At 36.5% G+C, this 25,645-nt stretch overlaps 5 protein-coding genes across 11 annotated transcripts; all 5 read left to right on the top strand.

Annotated features, from left to right (window-relative positions):
- Window positions 1–2,693, top strand: LOC147280987 (signal peptidase complex subunit 3B-like). Its single transcript, XM_086247403.1, has 6 exons — window positions 1–233; window positions 349–396; window positions 1,480–1,542; window positions 1,952–2,005; window positions 2,238–2,324; window positions 2,428–2,693. Exons 1-6 carry the CDS (start codon window positions 108–110, stop codon window positions 2,551–2,553), a joined length of 504 nt encoding a protein of 167 aa, XP_086103529.1. The 5' UTR covers window positions 1–107; the 3' UTR covers window positions 2,554–2,693.
- A 1,979-nt stretch (window positions 2,694–4,672) lies between these two features.
- LOC147280988 (uncharacterized) lies at window positions 4,673–10,621 on the top strand. 4 transcript variants are annotated; one of them, XM_086247412.1, is made up of 12 exons: window positions 4,673–4,791; window positions 5,475–5,814; window positions 5,891–6,041; window positions 6,461–6,801; window positions 6,870–6,981; window positions 7,190–7,279; window positions 7,886–8,223; window positions 8,291–8,423; window positions 8,541–8,860; window positions 8,940–9,078; window positions 9,358–9,704; window positions 9,923–10,621. In XM_086247412.1, exons 2-12 carry the CDS (start codon window positions 5,482–5,484, stop codon window positions 10,421–10,423), a joined length of 2,805 nt encoding a protein of 934 aa, XP_086103538.1. In that variant the 5' UTR covers window positions 4,673–4,791; window positions 5,475–5,481; the 3' UTR covers window positions 10,424–10,621. The 4 variants fall into 4 exon arrangements, with proteins under 4 accessions (XP_086103538.1, XP_086103540.1, XP_086103539.1 ...); XM_086247414.1 differs by having other exon boundaries at window positions 9,646–9,704; XM_086247413.1 differs by having other exon boundaries at window positions 8,544–8,860.
- A 331-nt stretch (window positions 10,622–10,952) lies between these two features.
- CAX11 (cation exchanger 11) lies at window positions 10,953–14,650 on the top strand. Its single transcript, XM_086247984.1, has 2 exons — window positions 10,953–11,883; window positions 13,460–14,650. The coding sequence occupies exons 1-2, from the start codon at window positions 11,005–11,007 to the stop codon at window positions 14,222–14,224; spliced, it is 1,644 nt and encodes a 547-aa protein (XP_086104110.1). The 5' UTR covers window positions 10,953–11,004; the 3' UTR covers window positions 14,225–14,650.
- A 1,650-nt stretch (window positions 14,651–16,300) lies between these two features.
- On the top strand, window positions 16,301–18,613 carry NF-YC9 (nuclear factor Y, subunit C9). Of its 2 annotated transcripts, none has more exons than XM_086246516.1 (3): window positions 16,301–16,374; window positions 16,625–16,670; window positions 17,526–18,613. In XM_086246516.1, the coding sequence occupies exon 3, from the start codon at window positions 17,527–17,529 to the stop codon at window positions 18,313–18,315; it is 789 nt and encodes a 262-aa protein (XP_086102642.1). In that variant the 5' UTR covers window positions 16,301–16,374; window positions 16,625–16,670; window position 17,526; the 3' UTR covers window positions 18,316–18,613. The 2 variants fall into 2 exon arrangements, with proteins under 2 accessions (XP_086102642.1, XP_086102641.1); XM_086246515.1 differs by having other exon boundaries at window positions 16,370–16,503.
- A 2,828-nt stretch (window positions 18,614–21,441) lies between these two features.
- On the top strand, window positions 21,442–24,798 carry LOC147280991 (root phototropism protein 3-like). Of its 3 annotated transcripts, none has more exons than XM_086247590.1 (6): window positions 21,442–21,663; window positions 22,070–22,192; window positions 22,308–22,485; window positions 22,588–22,657; window positions 23,043–24,152; window positions 24,243–24,798. In XM_086247590.1, the coding sequence occupies exons 2-6, from the start codon at window positions 22,159–22,161 to the stop codon at window positions 24,609–24,611; spliced, it is 1,761 nt and encodes a 586-aa protein (XP_086103716.1). In that variant the 5' UTR covers window positions 21,442–21,663; window positions 22,070–22,158; the 3' UTR covers window positions 24,612–24,798. The 3 variants fall into 3 exon arrangements, with proteins under 3 accessions (XP_086103716.1, XP_086103715.1, XP_086103717.1); XM_086247591.1 differs by having other exon boundaries at window positions 21,446–21,462; XM_086247589.1 differs by having other exon boundaries at window positions 21,442–22,192.
- The last annotated feature ends 847 nt before the right edge of the window (window positions 24,799–25,645 follow it).

Here is a 25,645-nt window from a genome sequence, read left to right on the forward strand (position 1 = left end):
TCTGCCAAGTCTTCGATCCTTCAAACCCCAAAAGAACACGCATTTTCTTTCTCGGACCAAAACCAGAACAAGCAGAAAACACAGCCCAAGAGCTAGAAAGAAAGAAAATGCATTCGTTTGGGTACAGAGCCAATGCTTTGCTGACCTTCGCAGTCACAATTTTGGCCCTCATGTGTGCCATGGCCTCTCTCTCCGATAATCTCAACCACCCCTCTCCCACTTCCCAAGTCCAGGTGGTCCTTTTATGTTTTCTTGGGTAGATCTAGGATTCAAAGATTTTGAATTTTGGTTTGAATTGAAATACCCAGTTGGATTTATTTATGTTTTTTGTATATTGGGTATTTTTAGGTGCTGAACATCAATTGGTTTCAGAAGCAACCAAATGGGAACGACGAGGTAAGTTTCGATTTTTTAATTTTTATTTTGGTGGGTTATATATGAAATTCTCTTTGAATATAATTTCAATTTATATGCTTAAATGGGTTTTCTTTGATTTTGGATTATCCGGACTCATCGAATAGTTTAAAGATTGTCACTTTGGGGCTTATTACTTGTGTGTTCTAAATTTAGTTTAAAGATTATCACTTTGGGATTTATTTTCTATAGAAAATGTCAATGTGTATGCATTTATGCACGTAGGTATGCATAGGTGTGCAGATGTTGGAGCAAAGTAGTGAAATTTCACAGTTTTGTGCTCTAGTGTCAGTGCATAATTTGTTTTCTTTGATCTGGGCGTGCATTTTCTTGTGTTGAAGGTAAAATATAAAATGGTAATTTACGATCTTGAAAAACTTATCACCTCTTTCCACATTGATGTGAGTTCATTGGCTGTCTATTTATAGCTAATTAAGTATCAAGTCTGTGGCCTTCAGCCTTGCAGTGAAGTGGTATTTCTCCTCAGTTCAAAGGAGCTCCATGGTTTGACTAACTTTGAGTGGTAGTTTAGGTTAGGGACAATTTTCAGTTTATTAGCTTTCATGATGTTCAAATTCAAGATAAAAATGTTAATGTGCAGTCTTGATGCCTAAGAAGTCCCTTACCCTAGGTAGGCTTGAAAATTGAACTGAAGAAGGTATAATGTGCGGTCTTGATACCTAATAAGTCCTTTACTCTAGATAGGCTTGAATTTTAAAGTGAAGAAGGTAAAGTAGATAATTTCATGTCTACGAGAGCATGATCTGAATCACAATCTTTATCTTAAATTATTCCTCATACCACTAGGAAAACAGGTAAGAGAAAATAAGAAAGGCATTTAGCTCAAGGTTATAATAAACTTGAGGCAGCAGTTCATCTGCTCCAGAGGTTCATGAACTGTTGTCCCATTTCCAAATTCGTGACACTTTGGATCATTAACTTGGGATTGTTTTTTTTTTTTGGACTTATAGAGGCCATTATAGATGGATGATTGAAAAATCAAGATTGATTGTGTGAAACAAATTACATTTTGATAGGAACTAAATTGATTTTCATTTTATGCAGGTCAGCATGACTTTGAATATATCAGCAGACTTACAGTCATTGTTTACATGGAACACGAAGCAGGTTTGCCATTTTACAAATTTTGTGTGTGTGTTAGCTCGAACTTATGGTCACCTACATTATTTGAGTGCATCTATTTGTGCTTTAAGTAGTATTTTGGTACATAAGTGGGTTTTTTTGAGTAATACTATGAGGGAGTTCTCATGATAATCATGGCCTGAAGATTAATAGTAAGTATCATAGGACTAGAAGCCACCAAACAAAAGTGAAAAACTATTTTTATTTCCACTGAGAAACTGACATTGGTATCATGTGTTCTGCTGCATTGTTGTTGGAGTGTCTAGTGAAATTTAAGTTATGCAAAACACAGTAAGACAAATTTGAACCCTCTTCTGATTTTCCAACTAGTCATGTCGTTATGTTACATAAATAGGAAGCTGATCCCTTTTATTTATCTTGCAATGCATGACAGGTTTTTGTTTTTCTAGCGGCTGAGTATGGAACCCCAAAGAACTCATTGAATCAGGTAAGCTACTAGGGATCTGGTTAGAGATATCTATTTTGAGTTATAATTCTTTCAATTGTATTTCTGGTTATATATATGTTTCAATTTTGCTTTTTCTTGAGGTAACTATGAGGGTTGTCAATTGGATTTCTCTCTCACTCTATTGTATATCTAGGCCTTGTTGACTTCAGCAGTGCTTTAGTTGCTGCTTAAAAACTAAGTCCTTTGCTTAAAACTTTACTCAATTTTACAGATCTCTCTTTGGGATGGTATCATACCTTCCAAAGAGCATGCAAAGTTTTGGATTCATACTTCAAACAAGTACCGTTTCATTGATCAGGTATGCATGCTATATTCATGAAGAGTTCCTTTCATTCTTTTCATCTCTGTTTCTTGGCCTCACTGAAGATTGACTATGTTTATAATTCGTCTTCCTTGTGTAGGGGAGCAATCTCCGGGGTAAAGAATTCAACTTGACATTGCACTGGCACGTAATGCCCAAGACGGGAAAAATGTTTGCTGACAAGATAGTCATGTCTGGATATCGCTTGCCACAAGAATATAGATGAGGTTTTATTGTGTTGTGTATCTTGTTTCTGTAGCTTTAGCCTCTCCGAACTAGAGGATATAAAAGGTCATTGAAATTAGAGACTTGGAAGAAACAGGGAAGGTTTTACTTCTGATAAGAGAATTAAAAGAGATTTGCTCAGATTTTTGGATTCAGTAAACTTGGTTACTAATTCTTTGCCTTGGAGTACTACACTGTCTTGCACTCCATAGCCTTTATAACCCCCAAGGCACCCCTTGGATTTGGACTGGAAGCCACTTGTTTGTCAGTAAAAATTGTTTTACAGTATCATAATGTTAAAATTACTTATAAGATATAAAGTTTAAAGAAGCAAGTTCATGCCCAGGATCAAGTCAAATCAATAGACCCCCCAGTGCAAAAGTTGACCTTTCTAATAATAAAAAACTATTGGAGGATATTAATATTTAGTCAGATCAATTAAAACATAGGATATTAAAACTGACCTCTGCATGTCTTGTTTCTTTTTTCTTTTTTTTCGGTCAACAAAAGTTTCAATTTCTGTAACTGTATTGGAAATTTTTGCTGCATATATAAATTGACAGTTAATTGGATAGCAACAGCCTAGCCTTTGGGTAGCCAAAAAATTAAAGTACTGTTTTACCCTTTTGGGATTCTTAATGAAGTACTGTTTCTGACCAAAAAAATTGTATAGCAATAGCAACAGGCTAACAGCCTAGCCTTTGGATATGACATTCGAGCAAGAGTTGATTTTCATATAAGTTTTCAAGAAGCAAGTTCTGTTGCAAATCATAAATAGGCCAGTTCACGCCCAGTATCAAACCAAATCAAATCAAATCAAATCACTGGCATTGCAAAAGTTGGCCTTAATCAAAAGCTATTGGGTGTATTAATATTTGATTTGCATCTTTCTATTTTCCAAACCAATTAAAACCGACCTCTGCATATCTTTTTTTTTTTTTGTTTTTGTCTTTTTGGGTGTCCATATTTCGATTTTATTTTTCTTTGGGTGCAAGGAATGTTATGTGAAGTTAAGTGGTTTCCATATTTTTCCTAATTCTTTATGGAAAGTAAACATTAAATGGGAAGATTGCCTATTTGCAATTAGGAAAGGTCGGCTTTAGACTGTCCATTCTTCATAGATTAGAATGTATATAATATCACACTTGTTAGCCAAATCGAAGGTGAATGCATGGCGGGTTCTTCTGTTTCAAGAGGACCAAGAACAAGAGAAACATCATCACACAAGCTGAAACCAATTGTCCTTGCTCTCGAAGCCCCCAACATATACAATGCCACCAACAAGGGCAAGAAGGGCCACAACAAAAGCCTTACACCAACACTCTCAGTCTTACAACCCAGAAGAATGAAGAAACAGCACCAAAAGATATTGAAGCCAAGGTTCAAAAAAGTATGTGTTTCGGACCCAGATGCCACTGAGTCTTCGAGAGACGAAGAATTGAATCTAGCAGTTGATAGAAGAAGAAAAGTTGATGATGATGAGTCAATGACCAACAAAAACATGGGTGTTTTTGAGGTGCCTGGTCCCATTCCTAACTTTCAAGAATTCTTGAAATTAGATGCCACTGATATTTTGCTTACTTTCTTTGAAGGGTTGTCTGATATTGATGAGTATGAGGAGGAGGAGGTTTTGGGTTTAGAGTGAAACAATGTACAAGTTTGGACCATGTATGGGAAATTTTTGGCTATGTCTGTATTTAAATCAAGAATTAATTGTGTTACTTTTACTAGTTTCTCTGGTTTAATATTCCTCTATTGTTGATTTGTTGGTACTTGGTAGCCACACAATATTATGTTAACCATCCACTTCTTGTTCTCTTTTTTTTCTTTTTCTTTTTTGTTACATGTTTTCTTGCAAAGCCAAACCCAAGCAATAAAAATGCGTAAAATTCCAGAAGGACCTCAATGTTTGCTTTTTAAACCATTTTAAAAAGCAAATAATAGTAAATATGTAGGATTTACTGATTTAGTAACCAAAATAGTAAGTCCTTTTAGAAATTCCTTAAAAACACTGATATCGGTGGGCCGACCATGGCCCAACCAGACCAACAAGAAATCAGCCCAATATTACCAAATAACATTAAGAAAAAAAAGCACGTAATCGGTGGAATATGATAATCCAAACATCCAAACAAACGGTAGAGCGGTTCAATACTCCATAGTAGTAAAGCTTCAAAGACCCGTGAAATCGTTTCAGAGCTCTCCTACTTCTCCCTCTTCGCTGACAAAGAAATCAAAGGTACCAAACCCTGAATCTCTTGGATTACATTGTATATACACACTTGCATATACTTGCATATGAACAATTGATGTATCAAATCAAAATTATTGAATTCGATGTACTTTTCGTTTAGTTGGTGAGAAATTGTGAGAGAATATGAGAAATTAGAAGCTTGAATAATACAATTACGACTAATTGGAACCCAAGAAAAGTAAAACATCCACTGAAATTGAACTTAACGGGATAAGAGTTACTTAGCTCAACTAAGTTTTGTATCATTGCTTATTAGCTTAAATGTCAGCTCCGATTGTGTGCTTTACATTAAATGCGTTTTGATCGCCAATTTGATGTTAATGTGATATTTGATTAGATTCTGTGCACAAACTAAGCTCAAAACAGTAAGTTGTGTATAATTGAAAACTTCCTCTTCCTTTTCCGTTGTTTTCTTTATTAAGAAACAAAACAGTTAGTAAATGCAATTTTTCTCTCAGATACAATCTTTGGTTATTTGGGTTTAAGCTTTATATGCTTCATTGTGATCTCTAATTTGAATTTGATCTCTAGTACAAAGGATTGCAGTAATATGACTAGGTTGATCGATGTTTAACTAATCAATTGAACTGTATGTAATTCCCCAAAGAGGGGGTGGCGAGGAGTGGGGATCAGTTTTTGATGGTTATGGTGACATTTCATTATTGCAGGGAGGTAATGGGCAGCCAAAACCCAACAAGTGGTGATCGCTCAAGGACAAATTGGACCCCAGCAATGGAACGCTATTTTATTGATCTTATGTTAGATCAGGTGCATAGGGGAAATAGGATGGGTCATACATTCAACAAACAAGCTTGGAATGACATGTTGGTCATGTTCAACTCCAATTTTGGGTCTCCATATGATGTAAATATCTTGAAAAGTCGTTACACTAACTTGTGGAAGCAATTCAACGACATAAAGAATCTTCTAGATCAGAATGGATTTTCATGGGATAACATTCGGAAAATGGTGATTGCTGATAGATATGCTTGGAATGCCTATGTCAAGGTGCCTTACTTAATATATATGTACTTCTAAATATATTCCATTTTTGTGAAAGTTAAATGAAATGACATGCATGCAGGCTCATCCAGATGCACAATCCTACAAGAACAAAGCGTTGGTGAACTTCAACGATTTGTGTTTGATATATGCACATACGAAGGCAGATGGAAGATACAGCCTTTCAAGTCATGATATAGATTATGATGATGACATTCAAGGAATGAATCTTGGTGCGTCTCTAAATCCTTTTAATGACCTACAGAAATGATACATTTTATCAAACTCATTGAATTATGTCAAGTTGGTTTTAAATCAGGGACTTAAAAAAGTCTCCCCAAAGTAACTGATTATGAAAATTCAGAAGATAGATGGAAGACTTGGAAGTCTACTCTCTCTTAGCTAATAATATTGCATATTCACAAGCATTATCTGTTCTTAGTGAATAAAATTTTCGTATATCATTACCCTCTTAGCTAATAATTTTGCATATTCACAAGCATTATCTGTTCTTAGTGAATAAATTTTTGTTTACTTATTTTAATAACAACAGTGCCTTCTCTCAATTATTTGGGGTTAGCTGCAAGAGTTTTTCCTACATTCTGTTCTGTCCTGGGCCATATTTTAATCTACTTATTTATTTCTTTTAAAGATGTTGGAATGAATAGCCTTGTCCCTGCAAGTAAAGCGCGACCAAAAACAGATTGGAAACCAGCCATGGACCGATTTTTTTTGAAGCTTATGTTGGACCAACTGAAGAAGGGAATCAAGATCAATACTACCGTCGAGAAACAAGCTTGGAAAGACATGGTCACCTTGTTCAATACAAAATTTGGTTCTCAATATGGAACAAGTTTCTTGAAACGCCGCTATAAGAAATTGTTGAAGTACTATACTGATGTCAGGAGTATCCTTGCAAGAACAGGATTTTATTGGGATGAACAACAACAAATGATAGTGGCTGATGATGATATTTGGAATAACTACATCAAGGTATATTGTTACATCTATTTGATAGCATTCAATTTTATACATTTTTACACTTCTCTTTGCTGATGTAGGCACTTCCAGATGCACGACTATATAGGAAGAAGCCCTTACTGAACTATCAAGATTTGAACTTGATATATGGAAATGCAATTAGCAATGGACTTCCTCCTCATTTGCATCAAGGTACAAATTTTGAAGATGACATCTCATAGTACAGTTGGAGAGGTTCATATTTAAGTCACCAAGTCTAGAAACAAAAACCTGTTTAACATGTTGGATTTATAGTATGTGTTCTAGTTTCCGCAACACCATACTATAATATATGTTTGATATATTAATGAAAGAATGATTGAGTAATTTTGTCTATAAGTGGGTTTTATTATTCATGTAGATGAAGAGAGGGAGGACCACTCTTTTTCTGGTAATGGTCATTCGGCTTGCTTCGAGGATCTTGACAGTGAAGGCCAAGATTTAATGATAGGTGTGTTTCTTGTTCAGCTATGAAGTTTAAAATAATCTTTCTGGATCTTCCTAAGAGTATATCTCAAGTTATGATATCTGCAGGTAGTAAAATGAGTACAAATGCCTTCTAAACAAGCTTGAGTTAGTAAGATAATGTAAACTGCTTGTGTATCGTTATTATGCACTCCCTTTCTTTACTAGTAAACCATCATTCCACCATTTTGACAAATTTTTGGAGAAACCTATTTTCATATGGACTATTCATCTTGTTATGTAACTTTCTTTGTGGGTATAATTCAGTAATTTACACATTCTTATCTGTTGAGAATATGGATAATATACTTTTGAACTCTTGCAGAGATTTCCTAATAATTTTTAGTAATACACTGTAAAATTATTATCTCCAATTTTCCATTGGAAATGTTTCTGTGATCTGTTCATAATATTTTCCATATTCAGATCTCCCAAAATCCATAAACCTCTCAATTCAAAATTCCACAATGTCTAGAGTGAACATAGACTAGACTAGGATGGGTACAAAACCTGTAAATTATTTATGCCTGTTTGCAGTCATGTCTTAAATAGTGATTACAGTTGCATTTACTTACAACACTTTGGTGGATAGAAGGAGAAGACGTTCAGAGCCATGTAAATGATGAGTGTTTGAGGATAGATTGGACTCCTTCAATGGACCGTTATCTCATTGACATTATGTTGAAGCAACTGCAGAAAGTGAATAAGATTGATTACTCTTTTGACAACCAAGCATGGATAGATGTTCTTGTGTTGTTCAATGAGAGATTTGGGTTACAACATGACAAAGATCTTCTGAGGAGTCGCTACAAAAGTTTAGAGAAGCAATACCATGATATACATGATCTGCTTGACCAGAGAGGGTTTTGGTGGGATGAAACACATCAAATGGTCACAGCATATGATGATGTTTGGGATGCTTATATTAAGGTGCATTACCTATCCATTTGAGTCTTATTCTTCAGTTTCTATAAGTACTAAGATATGGAATCTGTAGGAACACCCAGATGTGGAATCGTACAGAACCAGTTCCAATCCAAACTATAATGATTTGTGCTTGATTTATGGAATTTCAAATTCTGATGAAAGGCACAACCAATCGGGTCAATCCTTGGGATGTAATGGGGGTGGTGAGTTTTTATTTTGATAAGTCCCCCCTCCTCCTGCTCTTATGCTTTTGGAGAACTGAAATTTTCCTTATACATGCATTGAAATTTTTTTTTTTTTTTTTTTTCTAATTTCTAAAGCAGCCAACAATAGCTATCACCGGAGAACTGATTGGACACCTCCAATGGACCGGTATTTCATTGATCTAATGTTAGAGCAAGTTCGCAATGGAAGTATGGTTAACCATCAATTCAGAAAACTAGCCTGGATGGATATGGTTGCTAAGTTCAGTGCAGAATTTGGTTCCCAGCATGACAAAGATGTCTTGAAAAGTCGTTTTTTAAATTTGAGGAAACGATTCAATGACATGAAAACTCTACTTGACCAGAGTGTGTTTGCTTGGGATGAAATGCAACAGATGGTAACTGCTGATGATGATGTTTGGGATGCTTATGTCAAGGTGCTTCTTTTTGTTGAATTGTTGATTTCATAATTTGTATGTATATAGCAGGCTAGCAGCTCACATGTAATTTGTGCAGGAGCACCCTGATGCACGATCATACCGCAATAGAACTCTGCCAAATTTCAATGATTTGTACGTGATATATGGACATGCAAACATCCTTAAAAGGGAGAGTTCTTCAAGTCACTCTACGAGAGTTCTTCAAGTTGATGTTGGTGGGTGCCCCCCCCCCCCCCCCCCCCCCCTCTCTCTCTCTATATATATATATATAAACTGATAAGGGCAGGTTATGGAAATACTATAGCTGTATTCCGCTTTATTCTCTTAAGAATTATTGTAATGGAATGAATTTCTTTCAAATAAAATTTAAAGAGATTGATTTTTTTAAAACGTTTTGTAATATGGGTCTTCATAAAATATATAAATGTTTTGGATTATTTTATGATCTCAAGTACATCCTATATAGGGTTTCTCTTCTAATTATAGTTATTCAGACATTGTAGCTGAAGAAGATGACCAATCCCCTACTTATATCGATCCTTCAAGGATACGTTGGACGAAGTCGATGGATCATTATTTTATTAACCTCATGTTAGAGCAGGTGCATAAAGGGAATAAGACTGGTTTTACATTCAATGAGCAAGCTTGGGCCTGGATGATTGTGTCATTCAATACAAAATTTGGACTTTATTGTGACAAAAATGTTCTGAAAAATCAGTTTCTCAGCTTGATGGAAGACTATAAGGATGTCACAAATCTTCTCAATCGCAACTGTTTTGCAGGGGATGAAGTTCAGCAAACAATAACTGCTGAATCTGATGCATGGGAAGCTTATATTAAGGTGCATGTCTTTCTCACTAACTGCTGCGTAGGACAAAAGGAGTTTCCCTAATTTTTACTATTTACTGCCCCTCAACATTTTATGGAGGAGCAATATGATTTGCACGCATGTTTTGTGTGTGTGTGTGTTTGCACAAAGTGAACATCTTTGGGGGCTCAGAAAATACCTATCCAGTTTGTGGCATGTGTAGCTTTCATATTTATATGTTATTTTTTCAGGAGCAACCATATCCAATTGCATGTGGAGATAGAATCTTTGACAGTTACAATGATTTGAGTATGATATATGGTAACGAAGTCCCTGATGGAAGATCAAGTTCTTCAGGTATGGAAATGGAAAAAATGGGGATCGATTTGATTATTGGTGACTTGCAATCCCCAGCCATGGAGTATGAAATACCTGATCAGCAAAAAAAGCGAAAACCGGCAGCTTCATCTACCTCAGCAAGTAAAAGAGTTCAAAAAATCATCAAGGAGGAGATACAAGAAACCTTGGATGAGGAACCACATTTGGTAAAAGGGTTGGTCAGCAATGGAGAGGATAAAGACTACTGCTCAATAGAACGCATTGTTGCTGCACTTGAAACTGTACCTGACATGAATGATGAGCTTTTCTTGGAAGCTTGTCAAATTCTAGAAGATGATAGGAAAGCTAAGATGTTTGTGGCAATGGATGTAACAGCTCGAGGGAAATGGTTATTTAGAAAACTTCGCCGGTAGCCTGTCCATTAGGCTTGTTAGTATATAAAGTATAATTTTGGTATGCTATCCTTGTGTTTTTCGTTTATGTAAATTAGATATAATATATCAATGCGAAGACGGTTTGCCTCTTTCAGATGATGTAATGCCTAATGTATATTCAATTCAATAGTAGCATGTTAGTACTTTGAAGCAACCATTACATCAAATACTTGTTATAACTTACAGAGCCCCAAGTTAAATAGTAATTAACAGTACCACTTGTATTTCTGAAAAAATATCAGTCTTTGTTCTCTCTCTCCTTTGTTTTTGAGGCTGGAATAATGAATTAGGATTGGAGTTTTTCTGTCCAATGTAACCCAAAAAAAGTTGAGATCTGAAGCCTACCTGTGCAGTGTGAAACTGAAAGAGCCTAAAGGATCAAGTTGATCAACTGACCAAAGAGGAGAATAAAATAAATAAATAAAAAAGAGACCCAAAAAATATTAACAAAATCAAACAGACAGGTGCTCCTCTTAACTTGGTCAAAACTCAAAACACAATAGAGAGAGAGACACACACAGTGGGCAACTTGAGAAACGAGTGATCTTTTTGGTAATGGCATGGCCATCTCGTTCTCCTCTTTCAGAACTTGCACTCTCTCACTAACACTCCTCTCTACTTTCCTCTTCTTCCTCCTCTTCACAACCTCAAATTCCCATTCCCCAAACTACCCCTTCCTATTCTCCATAACCCCCCACAGGTCCCTCCTCGCCACCCCAACAACAACCAACCCATCTTGCTCCTCCACCTCCATAACCCACTCCAATGGCCTCTTCAACTACTTGTACCTCCACTTCTGCCTCTTCAGCCAAAACCCATTCTTCTCTCTCTCCTCTCTCTCTCTCATCCTCCTCCTCCTCTTCTACATCCTCATCAAGACCGCCCAGGATCACTTCTCTCTGGTCACCACAAAGCTCACTTTTTCCCTCAATTTAACGCCGAGCATGGCCGCCGTCACGCTCTTAGCGCTCGGCAACGGAGCTCCAGACGTGTTCGCATCGGTTGCGGCGGTCCGCAGCGGCCATTACCGAACCGGGTTCGGCGCCATTCTCTCGGCCGGCACGTTTGTCTCGGCTTTTGTCGTCGGATTCGTGGCAATTTACGCCGCACCCTTTTCGCTAAATCCGGCGCCGTTTGTGAGGGACGTGTTGTTTTATCTGATTGCAGCGTTGTTCTTGTTCTATGTGTATCTCAGTGCCGAGATTTTTCTGTGGCAGGCTGTTGGGTTTGTTGGGTTTTACTTGTTTTTTGTTGGGTTGGTGTTTTGGATGGACTTGGGATTGGCTGGAGGGGTAAAGAAGAGTAGGAGTCAGGTGGGTTTGGTTGGAGAAAGTGAATATCGGGGGGAATTTGTTGCACCAGATTGCGAGATCGGAAGAGTTTCGGACAATTCAGAGGATGGGAAGCCTCGTTTCGGGTTCTGGCAAGCTCTTGGAATGGTAAGTTTGAGATAAATGTGTGTTTTTTCTTGACAGGTTCTAGGTATATTGTGTGTTCTACACATGTATGTATCTGCGTGTACATATGGTTTTCATTTCAATGTAATGCTCTCAGGGTGGCCTTAGTGTCAATATTTGTTAAATGTTTTTGAGAATTAGATCACTCTTTCCCCCCTTGTATGTTTGTTGGTAACATACTGCTCTAAAAACACTACTTGACAGGGGATGAAAATGTGGGTTGTGTTGAATGATAATTATATAGCTTGCTAATTAGCTTAGCGCTTTAAATTTCTATGTTCTCATGGTTTCATTTCCAAGTATTTCCCATATTGAACAAATGGTTTGGGTAGCAGAATGCAGGTGAAAGTTGCCATGGATTTCTTTTTAAGTAGCATATAACAATTGAGAATATCTCCTGAATGGGAATAGTTATAAGATTCTTGTAAGTATAGGTGTGACACAATTTGGAATTTGAGTTTGGGCTCGCAATTTAGCTGATGTTACTATTTTGGGATCACAAACTGTTCATGATACTTTCTCTCTGATTTTTTTAATGACACCATCACTCGGCTAAATTATGTCATCACTCTGTTATACTAGATGAAGCTTCCTCTGTGTGGCATTGCGAAATTGAATGACATTGAAATAATAGTACTTTTGTTTGGAAGACTTCATTCCAGATTAATGAGAATTGAATTTGAAATTCTGATGTTACCATAAAATCATATTTTACTTATGCCTCATCAGGAGGACCAAAAAATAAAGTATCAACTTCCATGAACCTGTTATAGTTTAGATGATGCATCATATCACACAGCCCTGGTCAGATTTGACTCCTTCATGTCTCAATAGGAAGGTTAAATAACTGGTGTGCCTAAAATCTTGGAGATGAGCATTTTACAAAATGGAATCAGTTGCAACAGCTGTTATACTTGCTCATTAATTTAGTTGAATGAAATTTAAGAGACTGGAAACAACACTGATGTTTCTTCTACCATTATGTCAGCATATTTATTTGGCTGAACTATGTGTATTAACTTGGTTTGGGTATCATATTGATGTCCAGGTGTGCTCAATGTTTTAATTTTTCTCATTCCAATCAGATCGAGCAATCATCAAATCTGCCTTGCCTTATTCCAGAAAATTGCTGTTTAAATTGTTTGAGCCTCTGAATTAGTGAAACTTTTGGACATAAAGGTGAGGAGTGGAGAAATTAGAGTTTAGTTCAGTTATATAATCAATGCTGATGCAGGAAAGTAGAAAAAATTGTTCTTTGAACAAGAAAACTTGAATGAGAGCATACTTCATTCTCGAGTAAAGGTTGAAATGTGCAAGATATGAAGCAGTTAAAAAACTTGACGTGTGATACAAATTGTAGAAGCGTCTGCTCAAAGAGTTTCATGGTGACTCGGGGATAAATTGCACATTTCATTATGAAATCTCTTCTAATCTTCTTGAACTGGGAGAAAGCATGAAACTTTACATTCTGATTGAGCTCATTTTGCCTCTATACAATTTTATTCGGTAGCGTTCTTTTGAAAATTGCACTAATTAAATCTCTTTATTTCATATACAGATCTCAAAAACATGGGAGCTTCCAGTCTCATTTCTTCTGAAGCTCACGATTCCCCAAACTGCACCTTCTGAATGGAGCAGATTCTACGCATCAGCCAATATTTCTCTTTGCCCTTTAGCACTTCTATATGCTTGCAACTCGTTCATGTCATTCAATCATCCCGTTGTTTTTCTCCTTTCCAACACCCATCTTCCCTTATGGTTTGTAGTACTCTTGGCAAGCTCCCCGCTTGCACTTCTTCATTTTATAATAGAGAAAGAGCCCCCCAAAACTGAGCAAATGCCTGTATTGCTTATAGCATTTGTTATGAGTGTCTTTTGGATATCCACAACTGCTGGAGAATTGCTGAACTGCCTTGCTGCACTTGGAGCACTTCTGGAGTTGCCACCTTCACTTCTTGGGCTTACAGTTCTTGCATGGGGAAATTCAGTTGGGGATCTTGTTGCTGATGTTGCAGTTGCCAAGGCAGGCCACCCTGCAATGGCCATGGCTGGATGTTTTGCTGGGCCAATGTTTAACATGCTTGTTGGGCTCGGAACAGCTTTGGTGATACAGACATCCAATGTTTATCCGGAAGCATACGAGCTTCAGTTCCATGTGGGTATTGTGATTGCATTTGTATTCTTGCTTTTGAGCCTGATGGGGTCTCTCTTGGTGATTACATGGTGCAGATTCCGGGTGCCGAGGTTCTGGGGATTCTGTCTTGTTGGTCTCTATGTTATTTTTATGGCAGTTAGCTTACTTATTGCCAAGTTTTCTGGGTGATTCCTAATCCATTGAGATTGTGTCTATCATCAACAAATCCAAGCAACAGGGGATATATGGAGCTACTATATGTTATCTCAGCTTGGTCATATGCCAACTCTGACTTTGGATTGTTTGTGCATGTACAAGCATCATTAATTGATTATTTAAGAAAGAAGCATGGATCAAGAAGTACATTGCATTTTGAAGAATTAGCAACCCTCTTTCCTCCTCCAGATGAAAGGGATATGTAGCTTAGAGGCTGAATTGTTTTTTGTTTCAACACTTGGTAGATGAAATTCTTTTAAGGGGGTGTCCCAAGTTAGATTTCATTGAATTTTAAAAGTCCAATGAAATCTAGGTGTTCTCAACTTAAATTTTAATAGATTTCAATGAAATTTAGGTGTTCTCAACTCAGATTTTAATGAATTTCAATGAAATCCAAGTGTCCTAAAAAAGTTATGGATTTTATTAAGTGAATGATTTTAATGGATTTGAATGCATTTGAATGCATTTTTACACATAACAAATTTCATAAGAATTCTACCTAATTCCTTTGGATTTTGATGAATTTTATGAATTTTAAAATTTATTAAACTCTTTTAAAATCTGAGTTGGGGACAGCCTCTTTACACTACTAGAATTGTTAAAATAATCTTCTTGTAATTGGAATTTTATACTCATTACTTGAATATTATACTTCTGCTGGCATGTATGCTTTGGGTAGTGCCCTTCTCTAGTACCACTTCCCCAAATGGCAATGACAATTTATAGCTTAAAGAAAAAAAAAGACTTGGTTTATGGACCTGAATTCAAACACCGAACACCAAAACTCACATCATCTAAAGTTATACAAATTTCTCTACATTCCTTATTAGCATGTTAATGAATTAGGATGCCAAACTTGGGACTAGGCCACTTGGGTTTTCGATTAAAACTCAAGTGGTCCATATGGGTTTTTTTTGTTTTTGTTTTTTTTTTTTTGGGGGAGATGGGGTGTGAAGTGGTCCATGAGGGTCATTATCAACATAAACATAAAAAATATGAAGGCAAATAAAAAAATATGAATAGTATTAATCACATTATTGGGACAATTGATTTTTGGTTTATGAAACCAATCTTCATATGTGTTGACTGTTGACTTCTTATAATTTACTTTGTAAGAAAGTAGGAACTTCATGACTACAAAAGGGCAGTTTCACAAGTATACTAAAGAACTACTTTCTTTTTCTTTTTTCTTTTTTTCTTTTTTTATGGCATAACTACTTTTTCTTTGATTCATAGCATTTTCACGCATCAAAATAAAAACCAATTTAAAAGAAAACCCTCCAACCAATATAAAGTCCTAAATCATGTATTGCAGGCCATGAGTTAACAGTTTTGAAAAATAGATTCAAGCCTTTCTGCCTTGTTTGGGACCTGAAACTAAATCCAAAACCCACGCTTGATGACCTGAAAAATGAACTATTACATCTTTAAAAACACTTAAAATAAAAAAAAGAACTAAGAAGTCATTCATAAAACTCAATAGATCTGGTATGAGGGTAAGATTTGAATTCCACACTGTATTTAATTTTTCTTATTTCAATCATGGTTATGTATTATAAATTCCATAATTATTAAAATGTCTTAACAAAAAAATAATAATATTAGAAGTGCTACGAAACAATTTCTTCTTTTAATCACACACCTTAAATTTATAATATACGATTTAAATTTGTTACAAATCCAAGTATAAATGTATAATTAATACGAATGATCTATTTAACTTTTTTATTCACACATTTCTAGTCTGTGATTAAAATTTAAAATCAAATCAGTCATCTATTACAAATTAAGAATTATTAAAAACGTTACAAATTTATTTTTTTCTTTCGCTAACAGATTATTAAATTTATAATACAAGACTAAAATTAAAATCAAATGAAAAAGTAGAGAAAAAAAAGCAATCCAAAAAATGAAAAAGCAATCAATGATCAGGATCCAACAAGATATCATAGTTCCAAACGTGTGATGTTCTCCAGACACCCCTACGGAAATTGTCCTGCCCCTACAGTAAATATCAACTTCCAAAAAGGGCAAAACCGTCAGAAAGAAAAACTCCCATAAAAGTTCAAGGTTCTGACAATGTTAAGTCAGAATCGAACTCTCGCTTGCTTTGTTTCTTGTAGGTTTGTATGCGAGCCTTAATCATTACGAAAAAAAGAAAAAAGTTTTCGTTTTCAGAATAAAGAAAAGAAACCAACCAAGTCTCTGGTTGCAAAGCCAGAATTCTACGCCCGAAAACTGGATCTTTCCCTGTACGAAAATTTTCCAATACGAGAAAAAAAAACCAGAATAAAACTTTCAGACCCAATAGTTCTCTCATTGCCCAGATGGATCTTTCTTCCTTTTTCTGAGAGAATTTGCTTTCTTTTTCAGGTCCTCAATCAATCTTGCGTAGCAGAGCACCACCTGTTTGGAAAAGGTACCAAAATACGCACACACTCTCTTTCTTTAGATATATCTGTGTGTTTATGTGTGTTTTTGCTTTTGTGTGGTGGCTTGGTCTTAGGATTGTCAAATGGGTGATCTTTGGTCTCTTTCTATATAACATTTTGATTTTCTGATATGGGTTTTTTCTTCCTTTTTATATGGTGTTTGTTTGAGATCAAATTGTGGTTTTGTTATTGGCTATAATTCTGTTTTGCCTAATTGAATGATCATGCTTGAAGCGTTTGGTGCTGGAATTTTATTTGTTAATTGTTTTATAATATTATTATTCTCCTTTTCTGTGTTTTTACTCTTTCTTCTTCTTTCACCTTTTGTGTCTTTACTCTTTCTTTTCTTTTTTGTGTTTTTTTTTTTTTTTTTTTAACATATTATTAAGCTGGGTGGTAGAATAATTTCTAAAGTAAAACAAAGTATTGTTTTCTGTTAGGCAGATACTACTTTGACTAGTATCCAGATGGTGGAATTTCAATCTAGTTGATTTGCTGAAGATGTTTAGTTGTGAGAGATAGCATTTAGACCCTTCATTCAGTGAATTGATGAGTTTGGCAGCTTGGAGGTTATGCCTACTCATTCTTACACTTGTTTAGTGTATACATCCATGGAGAGATTTGAATGAATGAATATTCTGTGATCATATATAGAAGGGAAAAGAAAAAAAGAAAGAACAAGAAGAAATTTCAAATGACTGTTAGATTTATTATGTGCCACGAAACAAATGGATTGGTCTTTATTTATAATTCCATTGTGTAAAAAGATGATCCTTTGATATTTGAGGAGTATATTGTAGGTTTCTAAAGCATATTTCTTTTCTGTTGTTTACTTCAATCAGGATGGAACAGCAAGGGCATGGCCAACCCCAATTGATGGGGATGGTAGGTAGTGGAGCTCAATTGACATATGGTACTAACCCGTATCAGCATAATCAAATGGTTGGGAGCCCAAATCCTGGGTCAGTTGGCACACCAGTCGGAGCCATTCAATCTACTAGTCAATCTGCTGGAGCTCAGCTTGCACAGCACCAACTTGCTTATCAGCATATCCACCAGCAGCAACAGCAACAACTTCAGCAACAGCTGCAAACTTTTTGGGCAAATCAGTATCAAGAAATTGAGAAGGTAACTGATTTCAAGAACCATAGCCTTCCCTTAGCAAGGATCAAGAAGATTATGAAGGCTGATGAGGATGTGAGAATGATATCAGCTGAGGCACCTGTAATATTTGCCAGGGCATGTGAAATGTTCATCTTGGAATTGACTTTGCGATCTTGGAATCACACAGAAGAGAATAAACGGAGGACGCTTCAGAAGAATGACATTGCAGCTGCAATCACCAGGACTGATATCTTTGATTTCTTGGTTGACATTGTGCCAAGAGAGGATCTGAAAGATGAAGTCCTTGCTTCAATTCCAAGGGGAACAGTTCCTGTTGGGGGGCCTGCTGATGCACTTCCATACTGCTATATGCCACCACAGCATGCGCCTCAGGTTGGGGCTCCTGGGATGATCATGGGTAAGCCTATGATGGACCCGGCTATGTATGCTCAACAGTCTCACCCCTACATGGCTCAGCAAATGTGGCCACAGGCACCAGACCAGCAGCAGTCACCATCAGATCATTAGTGGCTGCACCATGGAAGTGAAGAAGTGTAAGTTGCTTCGTTTTTGTTTTGCCCGGCTTGTGACTGAAAGCTGAGAAAGCAAAGTGGTGATCTGAACGTGTTAAACAAAACTCTGGTTTTGTAATTATAATGCAATTTCTTACCTTTTATGCTCAAAATCTAGTTTCTTACCTCTCGTAGACTCTTCACTATAAAACCATATGGTTGGTGACAGTGCAGGTTGTGAACTGATTTTTCCTTACTCCCTTTTAGTTAAAAAAAAAATTATTATGAATAAACCTATCGTTTTCACTGCTTTAGCAAGTATTTATTGATGATTTTCCTACCTTTCTTGTCATATGATAAGAACCTGTATGTTGTAATGCAACTATTGTTTCACTTGTTGACTATTTTTGTTGCGTACTTGGGTAGTTAAGTTTAGCCATTTGTTAACTTTTGATGCTTTTTTTTTTTCTTTCCTTTGTTGCTTGTCAAAATTTGTTTCAATTGATTGAGTTGCAGTTGATAACTTCATATAGAGATTCTCCTCGTGGTTTTAATTGAGATCACACTTGGGAAACTTTGTAAAGGGGACATTACAAAACGTTTGATCTGTTTGGCATTTCATGTTCCTTTTGAATTCAGATATGTTCAAGCGATCGAGTTCACCTGAATCCATACCTGTCCTGCTAGGACTCTGTCTTGAATCGTTTTTGTTTTCCTTCTGATTGCCTCCTGTGCTAAGTTGAATAAGTTGTCCACCTAGGACTGGACTGGACTGGTTTTTTGATGGATTTGTATTTCATGACAAAAGTTGCATAAAGCAAGCTTGATCCCCTTCAATGGCCGCAGTAAACATGAAATAGTCGAAGCAAGATTACCATATATAGATGAAAAGGTAGGATTACCAATGACATGGGCCATCAGTTTGGCAGATAGGCTTCATCAAATGATTTTATGAGCCCAACTGAAATATGGGCTTTTTTCAACCGTATCTAGTGGCGTGCTGACAAGGTGTTTACTATTCGTTAATCTTAAAGGCATGGTAAAGAGTAAAGACCAAAGCAAAGTAGTAAACAGGTGAAATTACTAAGGAAAACCAAACCATTAAACAAACAACTGAACAGGGTGTACTGACCCATGGGCTGTCCACTCAAGAATCCAGAAACACATGCCTGTGTGGCCAGCCAGTAAATTTGGCCATATTGGAGCCACTTGTTGCTCCGTGGCCTTCAAGTCTTCAACTGATCAATGAAAATTAGAAAAACAAAAGATTAATCAAATTATTAACTTCATTATATATTATTAGTGAAACTATTATATATCTACATACCTTGGTTTGGTCAGCTTGCTTTGTACCAGCTAGGTCCCCCGCCTTTGTAATTCGATGGTCATAAACTGTGAATTGTAAAGACATCAGAAGATGTTACCGCGCACTTAATTATTGTGAACACAGACAATAGTTCGGTATTGTACACTCATCATGTGGCCTCAAGCCGGTGCAACACAGAGAGAACACCTAGCTGCCTACATTACCCACAATGGCAATCACTGTAATGTGTATAATATGTACACTCATCATGTTGCCTCAAGCTAAGGCTTTTGATTTCTACCAGTTTGTGTTGCAATACCAAACTGCTGTCTTTTTTTTTTTTGACCAAAAAGAAGGAACCAGTTTGGTATTGTAACACAAACTGATAAAAAATCAAAAGCACCAGCTTGAGGCCACATGATGAGTGTACATATTATACACATTACAGTGATTGCCAGTGTGGGTAATGTAGGCTAGCTAGGTGTTCTCTCTGTGTTGCATGTTCACCACTATTTAGGTGTAGGCTGTAGGTAATGTAGGTGTTCGATCTGTGCTGTTCGATCACCAGTATTTATAAGTGTAGCAAACGGGCCGGGTAAAATATATAGGAAAGTATCTCACCAAAAAAAATATATACAAAGGAAAGTATAAGAATGTGTCAGCTTTGTATTTAAACCTAATTAAGAGCCTTGTTAAATTTGGTATCTGCTGGTTTTTAAAACCTGGGGCAGCCAGTTTCAGAGCCACGTCCGTCAATTGTATTGCTAGCATTAATTCCTCCTTTTTCTTCTTCTGGTTTGTAGGTTTGGTATCTGAGCTAAAGTCTATGGACAAAATTAATGTTACATTGTTACGCTTCTTCACTAGTATTAAGAAGTGGAGCTAAAGTCTCTCAACCTAAACTATATGTTGATTTTAATTTCTAGGCCATGCCATATTAGAAATTTCTTCAAGTATCAAATTACAAATATACACATTGTAGTCATCATAATATAGGATTTGATGCCTACATAAAGGCATAGTTGCTGTGTATTTTATTATCTTAATTTAGTCTTATAATAAAATCTTTGAGACTTTTCTCAATATATATATATGGTGGATTCCAGCTGTATTCTTGTATTTGAGGCTTTCCTATTTTCTTGCTGCGTCACGCACTACCGTAAGAAAGATCACGAAATTCTTTCACCAAAGGCCAGAATCAGATTTTCCCAATAAAGCCTTTTAATTTTGGCTCTTGATATTATTTATGACAACTCCAGAGTCAGATTCAGTGGTTATCTGATCTAATTTTGATGCTTTGTTAGGTAAAATCATCCAGCTTAATACTGAGTATAAGTGCAAAGTTGTGAGATTAATCTTTCCTGATGATGAGAGAGCTTGTTGCAAATTCAAAGTGCAGATGTTCTCGATCTTCTAAGACTGGTGAAGGGAGAGAGTACTCAAATGTATCATCTCCATCATATATACATTAATAATTTCGGTGGCATCAATATCGATTTGTATTATAGCATTGCTAACCTCAGGATAATAGAAGACATCGCTAACTGGCCTCTATAAGAAACTTAATATGGAGTTTGCAAAGGAGGTTAGATGGAAGGTGAAACTTAATGTATTCACACACGTACTAAAACACATACTATGTGTCATACCAGTTTGACACATAGTATTACCCAGTTTGACACTAAAACACGTGCATAGTGGTCCCGGTCCACGCACACTGGTTGAGGGCTCCATTGGATTACAATTTTGAGAGAGACCACCTTTAGTTTATGTGGAATAAACTCCTTTGGGTGATTTTTCGGTTTCACAAATGCTTCAAGTGCTAGACATGAAGTAGATGGAGGTTCCTTACCTCTGGTATGTAATCTAATTTCATGGTTGATTAAAATTTCAAAGCAATTTTAGGGTGGGTTGTGCTGCTTAATTCCATATTTGAGTTAAGTGATGTTCTCTAGTCCTGCATATTCGCATTGAGATTATCATCTTATGAAGTGGTTGTTTGTTGTCTGATCAAGGATAAGTTGGACTGCCTTATTATAATTTGGTTCATCTTGGTAGGTAAGTCCTTTCTACATATGCACTTCCTAAACTTTCTCAGACAAATACTTTGTAGCTTAAAGGTTGACTGTCTTTTATTGGTCAAGCACCTCTGGTGTTTGTTAGAAGTGAAATTCAAACAAACTATCTAACCAAAGGAGACATGAACTTATTAATCCTAATGGAAGATAAGTCCTCATTCAAGCCTAAATGCATGAATTTAGAGCTTTCCACAGAAACTGGGGCCAGAGTTTTAATTCATTTGTCAAGGGATTCTTTAGGTTTCTCTCCTTGTTTTGTTACCACCCAGTAAGGCAGTAACAAAACAAATCATCATGGAGAGGGCATATTCGTGGCGGCTTTGGGGGTGAATTTATTGCTGAATGGTTAAGGTGATGCTGATAGAGAAATGTCAAATGTGCTTCAGGGTTCCTCTAGTGGATGAGATTGTAGGACATACATTTTCATGCTGTTGGCTTCAATATGTCCACACTATACACCTATGCTTAAAATGACATGAGATGGAAAAAGGCAACCAACCCTCTTAATGGTAACCACTTGAGACCCAATACTTCAAGTTCAGATTGCTTATGTCCTTCATAAGATGCCAGAGCCTATAGTTGTTTAGGGAGAATAATTCCTTTTCATCTGTTCATACTTTGAAGGAAAAATGTATAGGTCTGTCTTCCCTGGACATGACATGCCTACCAGAGGTATGAAAAATGTTGACAGAGAATATCTTGCTCATTGTTCGGTATCTGGTGGGAGGCGTAACCAGTGTGTCATTTCTCCAGCCAATGCCAACATGGTTGCTGAAAGTTTAGAGAGAAGAAATCAGAATTGGTACCTCTTTCTCTCCACTTGTGGTCTTTACTTGTTTGCCAAAGAGTGTCCTTGTAGTCCGGATGTATGTATGTTCAGGCAGTTATCATTTTACTCTTGCAGGTTTGTCCGGACAAAAGTGGCAAGTGATTTGATCATACAAGTTGGAGATTCCAACTTTCACTTGCACAAGGTATGCTCCTACACTGAAAGACATCTCTAAGAGCATGACTTTTATAGTTATATGAAACCCACAAAATTGACTCTAGCAAATATCAGGATCTGCATTTGAAATACATATTACTTTGTCAAGAAATTTTTTCTTTAATTGCAGGAAATTAGTTTACCAAGAATTGTAGTAATACCTTTGGAATTCTGGCACAATCATTATCTGAGTATTTCCACCCCATCTTCCCTATATTGTCTCTTATGTATATGGAATTTCTCTTAGGTTTTATCTCTGGTGTCTGCATGGCATGTCTCATATCAAAATATGTAAACTCAAAAACTGGATAGAAATTTTCAATTAAGAAAATGAGATGTCATGTCCATATAACTTATGGTCCTCTGGTCTTCAGCTCCAGATGGTCACGAGAAGTGGATACTTGAATAGACTAGTATTCCAGAGAAGTAATGGAGAGAGAGATCCTGGCCTCAAAATCCACATAGACAATCTTCCAGGTGGAGCAACAATGTTTGAACTAGTAGTGAACTTCTGTTATGGTCGGAAGGTTGATCTAACAGCTTCCAACGTTGCTCCACTATATTGTGCTGCACATTTCTTGGAAATGATCGATGATTTCGAACAAGGAAATCTCATATCCAAAACTGAGACATTTTTAAGCTTTTTGATATTTTCATCATGGAAAGACACATTTCGAATTTTGAATAGCTGTGAACCCATTTCTTCATGGGCCAATAAGTTAAAAATCTCAAAAAGAAGCTCAGAAGCCATTGCTTGGAAGGCCTGCACAAACCTTAAAGCATTTAGTTCTGAAGATGATGATATGCAGTGCTTCAATATTTCACCAAATAATGCAGAGAAGTCAAAATTTGAAGATACAGTTGATAATTGGTGGTTTGAAGATGTCTCATCCCTACGAATAGATCATTTTATTGAAGTGGTTCAATCCCTAAAAGGTAAAGGGATGAGAGCAGACCTTGTAGGATCATGCATGGCTCATTGGACTATTAAATGGCTTTCACGAGTCACCTCTGGACTTCAAAGTATGACCTGCGAATTACTAAGAGTTACAACGGAGTGCTTGGTGAAGGCACTGCCTGCAGAGGAGAATTCAGTCACTTGCAATTTTATACTTCACCTTCTTAAGCTGGGATTCATGACAAAAATAAACTCCGAATTATTGAATATGCTTGGAGGAAGAATAGCTTCCATGTTGGATCAATGTCGTGCTCCAGATCTCTTGGTTAAGAATTATGGAAACAGAGATGGTGTCTATGATGTGGGTGTTGTTGAAAGGGTGGTGGTATCTTATGTTTCATTGGTACTGAGTAGTCCGACGCCAAAAATGTTCGCTGTTGGAAGGTTGGTGGATGGTTATCTTACACTGGTTGCAAGGGATGAGAACCTTAAGGTGAACAATTTCCATTCACTTGTAGAAGCATTGCCAAAGGATGCTCGGTACTGTGATGACAATCTTTATAGAGCCATTGACATGTACCTCAAGGTATACAATTTTCTTCTCTTCCAGTTTTAATATCACACAGAAGAAAATGCAATTATTTTTACAATTAAGTAGCTTATTATTTTCTTTCAGGCACACCCTAACTTAACAGAAGAAGAAAGAATGAGTCTGTGTGGATCCCTGGAATTTCATAGACTGTCACAAGAAGCACGTGAGCACGTAATGAAGAATGATCGGTTGCTCCTGAAGATGACAACACGATTTATCCTTCTTGAACAAGTAAATATGACAAGGTCTATGACATCTATCGGATCTACTTACCGAAGAACAAAGACTCAGGCCATTGTCAGAGTAAATAAAGGTTTAGGGAAGGGATGGATGAATTCCCACAAGGAAATGAACTTGATGACAAAAGAGGTTGAGACAATGAGGGTGCAACTCAATGATTTGCAAATGTGTAAAATAAAGCTTCAAAACCAACTGAAAGGATGTATTAATTAGAAGAGAACTTCAGAATTCAGAACTTCTATGCCAGTGGAATAATAATTGTCTTTATTTATTGGCTTACATTAAGAAATTTGTATGCTATTCAATCTTCATAGCACCTTGAGGCCTGACCTATTTTAGTAAATAGTAAGGTCACGGCTGACTTCAAAGGCAGGACATTGTATGACAACATTGACATAACATATCTTTTATAGTTTATTTCTATATTCAGTAAATTTAATTCACTACTAACTTGGCAAGCTCTTAGTCATTATGGTTGAAATATAGGACCCTGAGATGTCTATATCTGAACATTGAACTCTGTTTCCCCATTATAAATTCTCAGTTTTTGTTTAAATGGTGACTGATGGCTATGTACTCTTATCCTCCATACCAATCACATCAAGCTTGACCTTTCATGTTCCTTCCAGTATATTTACAAGAAGGGATCGAGGAGGCAAATTACACTGGCACCAGCTTTCTTTTGTTGAAAAAGAAAAAGAAAAAGAACCAAAACAGATTGCTCAGCTTTGACCAACATTGACAAGCCTCCGAACTGTGGGGTTTTATCTCAAAATGCTTCCGTGAAGCTTAAAATTTTATTCGGCACATACCCAATGATAGACATCTATTCGATGTGGGACAATTGTATTTGATTTACACAATTTTTAACACAGCTCAACAAGCCCCGCGAACAACTCAAGTCTCAAGAAGAATGCACAAAAATGACAGAGAAACATCAAAGAAATAGTTCATCATCCATATTTGGCTAGATGTGACAAATTAATGAGGAAAGAAACGTATAAGCTGAACCAGAATAGTTCTAGTTGGCAGAATCACAATTTCAATAGCCTGCCAGAGCAGCACACTGTGCCTTACTGCCTTCCATAAATTCAGGGCTTACAAATTTCTGACACATAATAGACAAAGGGCTCGTTGGGACAATAGTTGGATATTAATTAAATTTTTTGGCACTAACCAAAGAGGCAAGCTATGGAAATACACTTAATTAATGAGAATACCTTATAAAATTATACAAGGAAAAACAC

The sequence above is a fragment of the Dryas octopetala genome, chromosome 6 (assembly GCF_963921425.1).
Source record: "Dryas octopetala chromosome 6, drDryOcto1.1, whole genome shotgun sequence".
NCBI classification, from domain to species: domain Eukaryota; kingdom Viridiplantae; phylum Streptophyta; class Magnoliopsida; order Rosales; family Rosaceae; genus Dryas; species Dryas octopetala.